The sequence below is a fragment of the Chlorocebus sabaeus genome, chromosome 25, assembly GCF_047675955.1.
Source record: "Chlorocebus sabaeus isolate Y175 chromosome 25, mChlSab1.0.hap1, whole genome shotgun sequence".
Taxonomy (NCBI): Eukaryota; Metazoa; Chordata; class Mammalia; order Primates; family Cercopithecidae; genus Chlorocebus; species Chlorocebus sabaeus.
The window spans coordinates 6,151,258-6,163,329 of NC_132928.1; the positions used below are offsets into that span (position 1 = coordinate 6,151,258).

The following is a 12,072-nucleotide window of genomic DNA, read 5'->3' on the forward strand; positions in this document are numbered from 1 at the left end:
AGCAGAGTCCAAATTACAATACTGCCCCTGATTTGTTCCAGAGGTCACAAATGCTGGGCAGGGAAATGGGTGCCAGTGACGGTGATGCCAGTAATGGAGAGGGTGTGTCAGCCCCAGGGAGTACTGCAGGCCAGGAGCCTGCCCCTGGGCTGCTCTGAGCCCAGGACCCAGGTGCTTTTCCCACTAGATGACTGCTTACCAGAACTCAAGGATCCAGAGAGAGAGAGCATCCTCTAGGTGACGGACATTCAGCATATGTGTCATTCACATTTGTAAAGTACTCTAGTATTTTAGGGAAACTGTATGAGTCTGGGTTCTCCAGAGAAACAGAACCAGTAGGAGGACAGATAGATGTCTCCTTGGAGACCCAGGAGAGCCAGTAGTATAGTTCCAGCTTAAGTCCAAAGGCCTGAGACCCAGGAGAGCCAATGATGTAAGTTCCTGTCTGAGCTCAAGTCCAAAGACAGAAGAAGATCCATGTCCTTGAAGACAGTCAGGCAGAGAGAAGAGAATTCTCCCTTACTCAGCCATTTGTTCTATTGAGGCGTTGGACAAATTGGATGAGGCCCACCCACCTTAGGGAGGATAATCTGCCTATCTCCGTCTACCAATTCAAATGTTCATCTCATCCAGAAACACCCTCACACATACATCCAGAATCATGTTTGACTGATGTCTGGGCACCCTGTGGCCCAGCCAAACTGACACATAAAATGAACCATCACAAAGGCTATCTCTTATATATATAAGTGCTCTACTCTGAATTAAATTTAGGAAGAACTGCTAAAGGATGCCACTTCTGAGGGCTGATTAAAATGGAATGTTTTCTTCTCCTCCCACTCCCCTCAAAAACAAACATATTGGAATCATTCTGTGAACTCTTTTCTCTTCTCCAAGCTGTGACTACTTAGTTCTCATGCGTGAGCAGAATATGAAGAATGGGAAGGAAATAGGTTGGGACTTTGAGAATACTGGTTCCTAGGATAAGATGATTTGAATGGGCCTGCATACAAATGATTTTCCACTTTGCTTCCCTAACACCTACACCAGCCCACTCCTTAATGGATATGTTATTTGAGGGGGCTGATCATCGTCATTATGGAAGGACACTAGCAGAATAGCTCTTCAGAAAAATGACCCAGGCTGGGAATTGATCTGCTAGGGGATAATTTGAAAAGTAGAATTTGAAGCTCTGGCAGGCCCTAGAAAATTACTATCTTGCTCAATGGAATTAGTTGACCAAGATGAAGAACATTTTCTTCTTGTACCATCTTATCTTCTGATGGCTCTCTTTTCACCACTTATTCTTAATTCCCTGTTCTGTGCCAACGGTTGGAGCCCATGGCCGGCAGCATTCCTGATCCTCAGTGCTGTCGGGAACAGAAACAGTCAGAGGTTAACTATGCTTACTTGAAAACAGAGGAAGTGCATGGGAATGTTCTTTTAAAGGGAAAGGAATAAGCACAGAAAGAGTACAGAATTAAATTCATGAGGAAATTGTGCAGCTCTCACGTTGTAACTTCCATGAAACTCTCATCATTTATTTATCAGTGCAGGAGTCATTTTTCTGATGGATTCAGGGCTGGATCTTCAGTTCTCCCTTGAATTGTCTGTCCTTCTCTGAGAGCAAAGAGTGGGGGATACGACCAGCTGAGGGGTCTGTACCTAGCACTCAGCTTTCAGCATGCCTTGTTTGTTAGCAGAGGGTGACTGGTCAAAAAGTGTGTATTGGGGAACTTAGATGTCTCAGTCAAATCCCTCACATAGACCCACCTCTGGCCCCCCATACTGGAGAGGGAGAAAGAGGCCTGAAGTGTTTGGAGCTGTGGATTGGGAGAAGTTTATAAAAAGTAATTAAGGAATATAGTCTACTGAGGTTGGGAGAAGAGGGAAAGGTGAAAGGGTGTTAGGAGAGAGTGTGCCTGTGTTTAGGAGGGCATTTCACATCTCCCTTGTCTGTGGAATTCATAAGCTCCTGGGACTGTCAGTGCCATTGGTGTTACTGTTTGGTGGGTGGAAGTGGTTCCAGATGGGTCCAACAGGGTAGTTGGCATGAGGCCCCATCCATCCATCTATCCATCCATCCATCCATCTATCCATCCATCCATCCATTCATCTATCTGTTTATCCACCCATCCAGTCCAACCCATCCATCCATCCATTCATCTATCCATCCATCTAGTGATGCATCCATTCATCTATCTATCCATTTATCTATTCACCCATCCAGCCAGCCATTCATCTATTCATCCATCCATCCATCCACCCATTTATCCACCCGTATATCCACCCATTCATCCATCCATCCATTTATCCATCTATTCATCTACCTATTTATCCATTCACCTAGCCAACCAGCCAGCCATTCATCTATTCATCTATCCATTCACCCATGTATCCACCCATTCATCCATCTGTCCATCCATCCATCCGTCTATCCATCCATCCCTGGCTTTATCCTTCATTAGCAACACTTGTAGAATGTCTGCTTTATACCACACAAACATGCCAGATGCTGAGGAGGTGAAGACTAAGACGTACTCTTCCCCCCCAGGAGTTCACAACCCAGTGGGGGAGACCACTAAGTAGAGCAGTGATGATGGTCAGAGTGAGGAACACTGAGAGAGGTGAGCCCAGGGTGTGTTGATGAGAAGAGAGGCCTCCTATTCAGACTCTGCAGGGGAGCTTGGAAGGCTCTCTGGAAGAGACACTATTTCAGCTGTGTCCTGGATGATGAGTACATTATTGGGAAAACTTTCCCTTGGTAGAGATTCTGGCATGACTTCCCTTCCTGCTTCAGTGGGAGACAAGTCCTTTATTCAGGGCCTGGGTCACCTTCCAGCTCACATTCAGGTGGGGACAACTTACCCCACCTGCCTCCCCCTCACTTGTCTTCATCCACAGCCTTTTATTTTACAGTGTTTTACTTCCTGCTGTGTAGAGAACACATTCAGATCTCTTTCATCTTAAAGTTTTAATACAACAATAATAAAAACCCTCCCTTGGCCCTAGTCCATGAGCAGCTGCCTCCCTATGTTCTTCTCTTCACACTAAGCATCCTGAAAGAGCAGTTCATACATACTGTGTCACCATTCCCTCTCCACATGTTGGCAGACAGGCTTCCTCCCCAGGGACAGTACTTTCCTGTCCCTGCAGCTGCCTGGGCAGTGGTCCCAGTGTTCTCTGTCTTCAGTTAGTGGATGCTTTCAGATCTTTACTTAGTTGACCAATGGGTCACATTGATGTGGCTGTCCATTTCTTCCTTCCTGAAACTGTTTTCCTTGCTTTGGGAACACTGGTTAGGTCTTTCTTCTTGATGGTCCTGGATTTTCCATACCCTTTATATTAGTACGTTCTCACACTGCTATAAGGACGTACCTGAGACTTGATAAATTATAAAGGAAAGAGGTTTCATTGATTCATAGTTCCACAGGACCAGGGTGGCCTCAGGAAACTCACAACCATGGCAGAAGGGAAAGCAAACGCGTCCTTCTTCACATGGCGGCAGGAAGAAGAAATGCAGAGCAAGGAGGGGAAAGTCCCTTATAAAACCATCAGATCTCATGAGAACTCACTCACCATCACAAGAACAGCATGGAGGTAACCATCCCATAATTCAATTACTTCCTACCTGGTCCCTCCCATCACATGTGGGGATTATGAGAACTACAGTTCAAGATGAGATTTGGGTGGGGACACAGCCAAACTATGTCGTCCTTTCTGGGTGTCCCTTATTTGTGTGTCCTCAGCTGCTCCTCCCTTCACATTATGCTACTTCCAGGAGGGCATGCCCACCCATGCCTTGGACTGCTGCCTGTACGTGGATGCACACACAGGGCATGCAGAACTTCTGGCTCGTGCTCCAGCTGATGGCTAGACATCTATACCTGGCATCCTCAAGAACTCAGACTCACCACACTCCACACTGAACTCTTCCCCCTTCTCCCTGGGCCCACTCTTCATCTTGTTCTGTTAATCTGAGCACATGGCACCACTGTCTACCCTGACATTGATGCCAGAACCAGGAAGGTATCCTGGATGCCTCTCTTCTCTCTCACTCCCACTATCACTCCCCTATCCAGGAGGTCACCAGGTTTTGTGACTCTGTGTCCTTAATGTCTCTTAATGTCTCTGTAATCCTCTCGGTTCCACTGTCTCTGCCTTGTTCTGACTCACCTGGAGTACTGCAGGAGCCTTGAAATTCCGCAGTTCTCAAATGTCTGCCCTCAGACAAGTGTTAGACTGGCTGTCCAAGAGTAGCCCCACCCCACCCCATGCAGAGAGAGCCAGGCTCAATTGATCAAACTGCCTTTGATAAAGCTGCCCAATGACCTTGAGGCGCAACTGGTGTCCTGGAAGCCATTTCAAATTATCTTCCCACCCTTTTCCTGGTCGGTAGCCATCAGTCCTTCACATGGGCACCAGAGAGATCATTCTAAAATGCGAATCTGATCCTAATCACTTCCCTGCTCAAAACTCTCAGTCTTGACCCCGGTGCCCCTCTCTCCCACATCGAATCCAAACACTGAGCTAACACAGAGCTTCCACAGTCTGCCTCCATCTCTTTCCCTTCCTTTATCCCCACAGCCCCACCCCTAGCAGGCACCCTGTCCCCAGCTGGCAGAACCACCTCTTTACTGACAGGTGCTGGGCAGCTTCCCACCTCCATACCTTCCAACCTGTACCCACAGCACCCTTCCTCCTTTCTGGCTACTCTTCACAAGGATCCCACTCAATGCTTTGCAGAGGTTCCCATCCTCTGTTATGGCACACTCATCTTGCCCTTCTGTTGCCACCCATTGACTGATACATGTGCCCCACCCCAACATTATGAGAGCTGACACTGGTTCTATTTGACTTGGTATGAGAGAGAATGACTTTCACCTATGGACAGCCAGAAACGTCCAGATTACCCAGGTTTCAGGGCTCTGGATAGCTGTGCTTCTAGGCCTTCTAAACTATATAATACCATGAATTCCACTGCTGCTAATTTTTCCACCTCAATAGCATCGCGAATATATGTTTCAATATATGTACACAGCAGGCCCTCCCTTATTCTTGGCCCTCGCTATGGCCCATGACACCCATGTTTGCTTATCTGCCTTCATCCCAGCTATCTGGGCACAAAATGTCTTAGACCTCTTCCTCACCCCAACATCCAGTCAGTTGATAAGGGGAGCCTGAAACCCATGGCTCAGTATCATCATGAATATATGTTTCAATATTCATGATATTCATAAATACATGTTTCATTATTCATGATGGTACTGAGGTAGAAAACCTAGCAGCAATAAAATGGGCATGAGATTGCCCTTCCTTCCAGATGGAAGGAAATGATTGACATCCGTCATTTAGGAACCACTTGATAATCTAGAATACTTTCCCCCAAATTAAAAACATGCAGCCATCATTTAATGACTTTCAAATACCCCTCTGCTGGGCTACAACACAACTCTTGCTACCGGAGTATTCAATCCCAACAGAGCGGCAGCAGGAGGGCTGAGAAGGCTGGATGCTGTCTCCCTTGTAAAAGCATCATCAGTTTGGTAAAATATCAGACCTGATCCTACTTAATAAGTACAAGTGTCAGATGTGGATGCTGTGCCCTCCTCCTGCCTGCCTTCGAACGGCTTTTCCCTCCCCCCAATTCTTTGTCACCTCTGCACAAAGTGAGCACTGTAACAATGACTTCTGGGCATCCTGCCAGTGCCATGCCTCCTGTGCTGTGTGGCTTTCAGCACAGCAACACTGGTAGAGGGTCTAGCATCATAAGCCAGGTGGGTAGGGAAGCTAGTGAATCCTACACAAGCACATAAAAGCTGGGGTGGGGGAATTCACCTGCTGCTGAGGAACTTTTGCAAGCGCAGTATGTTAGAGAAAACCAGATATCTTATGCGTTCGATATCTGGGCATCACCTAGAAACCAGGTAAACCTTGCAAGAGCCCCAATGATACTTACTGTCTCCAAGGTCTGGGTTGAGACTTCCCCATCACATCTTGATGGTGTCCAGGCTGACCTGGCACTAGCAGGCTGTGCTGAGGGTGGGGACGGATGGGCACACCAATTCCCATCTACATAGAGTTATGTATATTTGTTCTTGGTACCCATTCAGTAAGGATTTGTCTATTGATTTTGTGAGTAAGAGAATGGAGTAGAATGCCTCTGTAGGGCTCAGGAATTTCTTGTTCTGGAGTTTGCATTCCTCCCTTTGAGGACACGGTTAGAGCATTATGCACACAGCAGACCCTCCCTTATCGCTGGCCCTCACTGTGGCTCATGACATCTGTGTTTCTTTCAGGGATCTGCCTTCATCTAAGCTGTCTGGGCACAAAATCTCTTAGATCCCTCACTCAGCTCAACATCTGGTCAGTTGAAAATGAGAGCCTGGAACCCAAGTGTCCCAAGTTTGGAGCATTTAGAGTAAGGACACATTAGGAGCATTATGCACATAGCAGACCCTCCCTTTTCCTTGGCCCTAGCCGTGGCTCATGACATCCATGTTTGCTTATCTGCATTCATTCCAGCTGTCTGGGCACAAAATTTCCTGGGTCTCCTCCTCACTCCAACATCCAGTCAGTTGACAAAGGGAACCTAGAACCCAGGTGTCCCAGACACCAGCATCCTCCTTGTGTCTCCACTGCTCTCAGCCCATCACCCCTTACCCATACCCTTGCTTGCTCTCCTGCCTGGGCTTCTGGGCTCTCTCTCTTTCAGTCAGTCCCTCAAGCTGCTGCCCTCCAACCTCATTTATTCATTCAGCAAACTCGTATGGAGCACTGAATAGAGAGGACACTGTGGTAGATTCTGGGGATGTCAAGATGGAGTCACAGGACTTGTTCTTGGAGGACTTACAGCCTGGGATGAGAGGCAGTTGTTCTGCAGGTAATTCAGCACAGAGCTGTGTTCACGCTACAGCAGTGGAACAAAGTAGGGATGAGGCAGGCGGAGAGTGGAATTAACAAAGGCAGTCGGGTGGAGGAGAAACTTGAATAGGTCTTGAGGAGTGAGTGTTCCCCTGGCAGATAGGAGTAGGGGTAAGAGAAAGAGGAAGGGCATTCCCAACCACCCCTACCATATACCCTGGGTTATAACTACATTCCACTTGCTGTTCCCTAAACACACCCTGCCATCTTCCAGTCCCCAGCCATTCATTGTTCATGCCATTTCCACCATTAGAAAACCACCCATGCCTGCCTGCATAGAGTTCTGTCTTGAAATTTCACCCCTTCCTCAAGGCTAGGCTCAGATGCCATCTCTTTGAATCTCTCCCACCCACTTTTCCCTCCTCGACTCTCTTCAGCATTTTGTACATCTTTTATGGCACTTGTCATGTGAAATCCTTTTTGTCTGTTTCCTTCTCCCTCCTACTGTAACTTCCTTGAAAGGCTAACTTGGCCATTGAACAGAAAACTCTACTCAGTGCTTTTCTGAGCAAAGAGCTAACAGCAGAGTGGAATGTGCACTAAAATGGCCTTGGCTTTGTTGGTGGGGTAACTGGAGTGTCCAAGGCGTATAACATCATGCAGGGTCTGCCATTTATGTAGGAAGGCCCTTGGCATTGGGAGAACATATTTACAGGCGCCTTTTCCTCTCTTTGTTGATGTAGGGTTCGATGACCTTCAAGTGTGTGCTGACCCCGGCGTTCCCGAGAATGGCTTCAGGACCCCCAGTGGAGGGGTTTTCTTTGAAGGCTCTGTAACGCGATTTCACTGCCAAGACGGATTCAAGCTGAAAGGCGCTACAAAGAGACTGTGTATGAAGTATTTTAATGGAACCCTAGGCTGGATCCCAAGTGATCAGTCCATCTGTGTGCAAGAAGGTAAAGTGCCTACCTCTCCACAGAAGCCGCTTACCTGGCTCAAGTTGCACGGCCACAGGGGTGCCGGGCTGTGTGACAGCTCAATACCCTGGGCTCTTCTCTCTGATGCAGGGCTGCATCTGCATGCTGACCAGAAAGCAGGAGTGTGTAATGAGGGCTGAGATAGAGGGTTAATTTATCTCTGCATTAGAAGTAATACTCTTTTTTCCTCTATCTCAATTACAATCTAATTTATCACCATTTTTGTCAATGCAAGAGAGCAACTCAGATAACATTAGGGGTATTTATTATTAGGCTGCCAACTCAGCACTCATTTTCATGTTACTCAATAAAATGTGCAGTAAATATACTGTGCAAAAAATGTATTTAGTCATACAGAAGATGTGCGTTGCTCAGAGGATTAAATCAATTACTACTTATCAGTTCTGTGTTAGATGTGATTCATTTAGGAAAAGAAAGAACTGTGACAGGCAGTGACAGATTGACAAGGTAGACATTTATTTCTAGCAATTATCCCTAAATGAATTGGTAGTGACAAGATATTCATTTACTTCTGGCAATTACCCCACATCTGTTGGTTGAAACAACTTTATATACTTTTTTTTGTTTTTACTTTATGTGGATACATTCAAACTTTTTAAAAATGCATGGAGTTTAACTAATTAGAATGTCAGATTGTTGATGAAAAATCTCAGAAGACCAGCAGGGCTGAAGTTGGAATAGGCATGAATCAAGAATTAATTCTGGTCCCAAATTTCCATGAAGCACAGAACTTATATTTCATTGAGTTCATTAGAAATTAGTTTCAGTTTCTTTTAACACTGAATTTATTTTGGAATGGAGTTTTTATAATAACATGGAAACTATTGTCATGATTTAGTGTACATTTCCTTTATGAAACTTTTTACTTTTTAAATAATTTAATAAGCTCTTTTTTTTTTTTTTTTTTTTTTTTTTTTGAGATAGGGTCTCCCTCTGTCATCCAAGCTAGAGTGCAGTGGCACGATCTCGGCTCACTGCAACCTCCACCGGGCTCAAGTGATCCTCCCACCTCAGTCTCCCAAGTAGTTGGGACTACAGACATGTGCCACTATGCCCAGCTAATTTTTGTATTTTTTGTAGAGATGAGGTTTCACCATGTTGCCCAGGTTAGTCTCAAACTCCTGAGCTCATGCAATCCACCTGCCTCGCTTCCCAAAGTGCTGGGATTACAGGCATGAGCCAAGGCACCCAGCCATGCTAAGCATTTTATAAGTGCCTATTTTGCTCCTCCTTCTGGAAATTGTAAAGGATGGATAAGATGGTGTCTTGCCCTTAAAGTACTTGCTATCTTTGCTTTTATTTTCAAGGTACAAGAAAAAGCCATAATAAATATAATAAAGACTTAAGGCTTTTAAAAATAAGTTCATTTTTTGCTCTTTCATGCAGCCTGTGCAAGCTGTGGTTTCCCTGAGATTCTATTTAAAGTTTACTTGGTTCGTATATATATAGACTTCCCTGCCAAAACCTCTGGCCTACGTTACCCAGTGCTTTAAAAACAGTCAAGCTTAGGAACATCAGAGAACAGAGAAAACCAAAATAGGCTTCTTAAATATTGCCCAGAGATGAAGGCCTTCTGTTAAGCTTCTTTCCAACCCTATACATAACTAGGTACCATGTAGTCATTCCAAGGAAGGAAATGAGAAATCACCTTAGAGTAGGGGGCTTCTATTGTACTGGTCTACATGTATCATTCTTTTTTCTTTTTTTCTCTACTTATCTAATGAAATTCATTTACAGTTCTTAACACTCAGCCCCAGATGTGCAGGGAGGGTCTTCTACATAGGCATGGCCGCAGGGAGTTAGCTTTTTTATTAGGCAACCGCAAATAAGACCACGTGTGTCCAAAGGACAGTTCAGGTCCTTGGATTCCAGTCATGATGTGCTCCAATCATTTTTGGAAGTTTGGAAGAGCAGATATTGCCTTTCTAAGTACAGTGATGTATTTATTTTTAATCTGAATGGTAATTTTGTTGGTCTTTGAAAGATCTGTATAAAGAGATTGTTTGTGTTGCCCTGATGGTAGAGAAAGTCATGATTGTTAACACTCTAGGCTTTCTTTATTCTATGTGGTTTATAGGGGGCTGGAGGGAGACCTAGAAGTCTATACCACTGATGTCACATAGCAGTGAAAAAGCTAAACTTTTGGAATGTCTTTTTACTGCTTTGTAAATAGCCATGCTCCCTGCTCAGGATTTATTCTGGGCAAATAGTAAGGGCTGCTGAATTCATTTGTTATCCTCGCCAAATAATTCTTAGAAGGCTAATGAATTTCTGAAATGGTGGTAATAATAGTAACAGTAATAATTTATCACATTGTTATAGGTCATTAAAGTTTAAAAGTGCTTTCAGATTCACTATTTCATTTAACATGCACAACAATTCTACAAATGAGTCTTATTGTTTCCTGGTTAGGAAACTGAGGCTCAGAGAGGCTCACTCACTTTGTTAAGGTCACACAGTTGATGAGTAAGCAGTCTGGCTAGAATTAATCCCAAACCAGCATTGTTTTTCCTCTACAAGGCTGAGTCTAAGCTTCTTTATGTCACAACAGCCCCACTCTAATCCATTACACAAGAGCACCTTGTTACAACAAATGACATCATCCAGGTTTGAAGTTGAAGGAACTCAGAGAAATCATGTAATTCAAGCCCTCATTCCAATTTAGTTTTTATTTGACCTATAGAGAAACTGAGTCTCAAATAAGGTAAGAGCCTTCCCAGAGTTAAATGACAATTTAGGGAAAGACCTTTTGCAGTCCCCAGGCTTGTCACTGTTACCTGTACTCCTTTCATGCCATGGGTCAGTCCTGTCTGAGATGCAGATTTTTTAAAAACTAAGTTCATATCCATTAAAATGCTTTATGACAGTAAAGTGCTCTACAGAAGCAAGGTGGTATTGGGCAGCTGTTCTCTTGGGTGCGCACAGATCCCTCTCTTTTATTCCCACCTCATCCTGCTACATGTACAGCCATTCCCCCTTTTTCACATGGCCCCCTTCTTCCAATTCAAATTGCTTGTTCCAAGTGAACTCAATTTATAGAGGTCTGAATTTACAGAACTGAATGAATTCACTTTATGGCCCCCAAAGTCTCCAATCTGAGAGATGTCTGTGCTTCTTCAAGCTGCTTCTGCAAGACTGGAGCCTGCATGACCCCAAGCATGGTTGAAAATGTCTATGGCCCAGGGAACAGAGGAGGTGACATATATGGTGGAGAGGAGACCCTAGAATTGGCAAAGGACTGAAAATACACCCTGTGGGCGCAGGGCTGCTGATCTAGTAAGTACAGTGACTAAAGGCCAGGGTGCTGGCCACCATTTGGGCCGCTTCCTTTCCAAAACCAACTCAATTATGTCTACTTGGGGATACTTTTCCAGAGTAAATATACCCCGTTCCTACATTTCATGAGAAAAGACAGAGGTGAAGCAAGATTGCCTTTCCTGAATTCACTTTACAAGCACTTACTCAACACATACATCCTCAGGAGATAAAAAATGCTGCATCCTCACTGAAGCCCTTGCTGCAAGGAGTAGCAGTCAGACTTTGTGTGGTGATGAACTTTGGTTTGTACATCATAAATAATTAGCACATTTAAAAAGTAAACATCTTAAAGAGACTAAAATGGAATCAATTCAGGATTCATTTATATTGTGAACAACTACTATATGAGAGAAAGGAGAGAAGAATCAACCTATGTCTTGCCAAAATCCGTTGTCATCATTGATGAAAGTATTTCCTTACTTAGCCATCTTTTGGGCTACAGAGTTCATCTCAGCCCTTATGGCATTGGCTATACTGGCTAGATAGGAGTTTTTGGTTTTGTTTCTTAAATAGAGAACCAAGTAACTGATTGCACTCAGTTCCTGGTTCGGGTGAGAGTCTTATGTAGGCTCTGAGATTATGTTGTACAGCACCCAAATTCCTCCTCCCTTAGGATTCAGTTCCTGGGAAGGGTGGTGTATTAGTCCATTTTCACACTCCTATAAAGATACTACCTGAGACTGGGTAATTTATCAAGAAAAGAGGTTTAATTGACTCACAGTTCTTCATGGCTGGGGAGGCCTCAGGAAACTTACACTCATGGCAGAAGGCAAAGGGGAAGCAAAGTACGTCTTACATGGTGGCAGGAGAGAGAGAGCACACAGGGAAAACCCCCACTTTTAAAACCATCAGATCTCATGAACACTCCCTCTCTACTACGAGAACAGCATGG

The 12,072-nt window shown here is 44.6% G+C and overlaps 1 protein-coding gene across 6 annotated transcripts in view; it reads left to right on the forward strand.

Annotated features, from left to right (window-relative positions):
• SUSD4 (sushi domain containing 4) overlaps positions 1–12,072 on the forward strand; it is a 143,025-nt gene that overhangs the window by 66,492 nt on the left and 64,461 nt on the right. For 3 of the 6 annotated variants that reach the window (XM_007988357.3, XM_007988356.3, XM_073011498.1), the window contains exon 3: positions 7,608–7,820. In XM_007988357.3, coding sequence (XP_007986548.1) covers positions 7,608–7,820 — 213 coding nt within the window. Of the gene's footprint in view, positions 1–3,433; positions 3,601–7,607; positions 7,821–12,072 lie in introns of all 6 variants that reach the window. The other 3 variants (XM_073011496.1, XM_073011497.1, XM_037985527.2) reach the window with 2 other exon arrangements.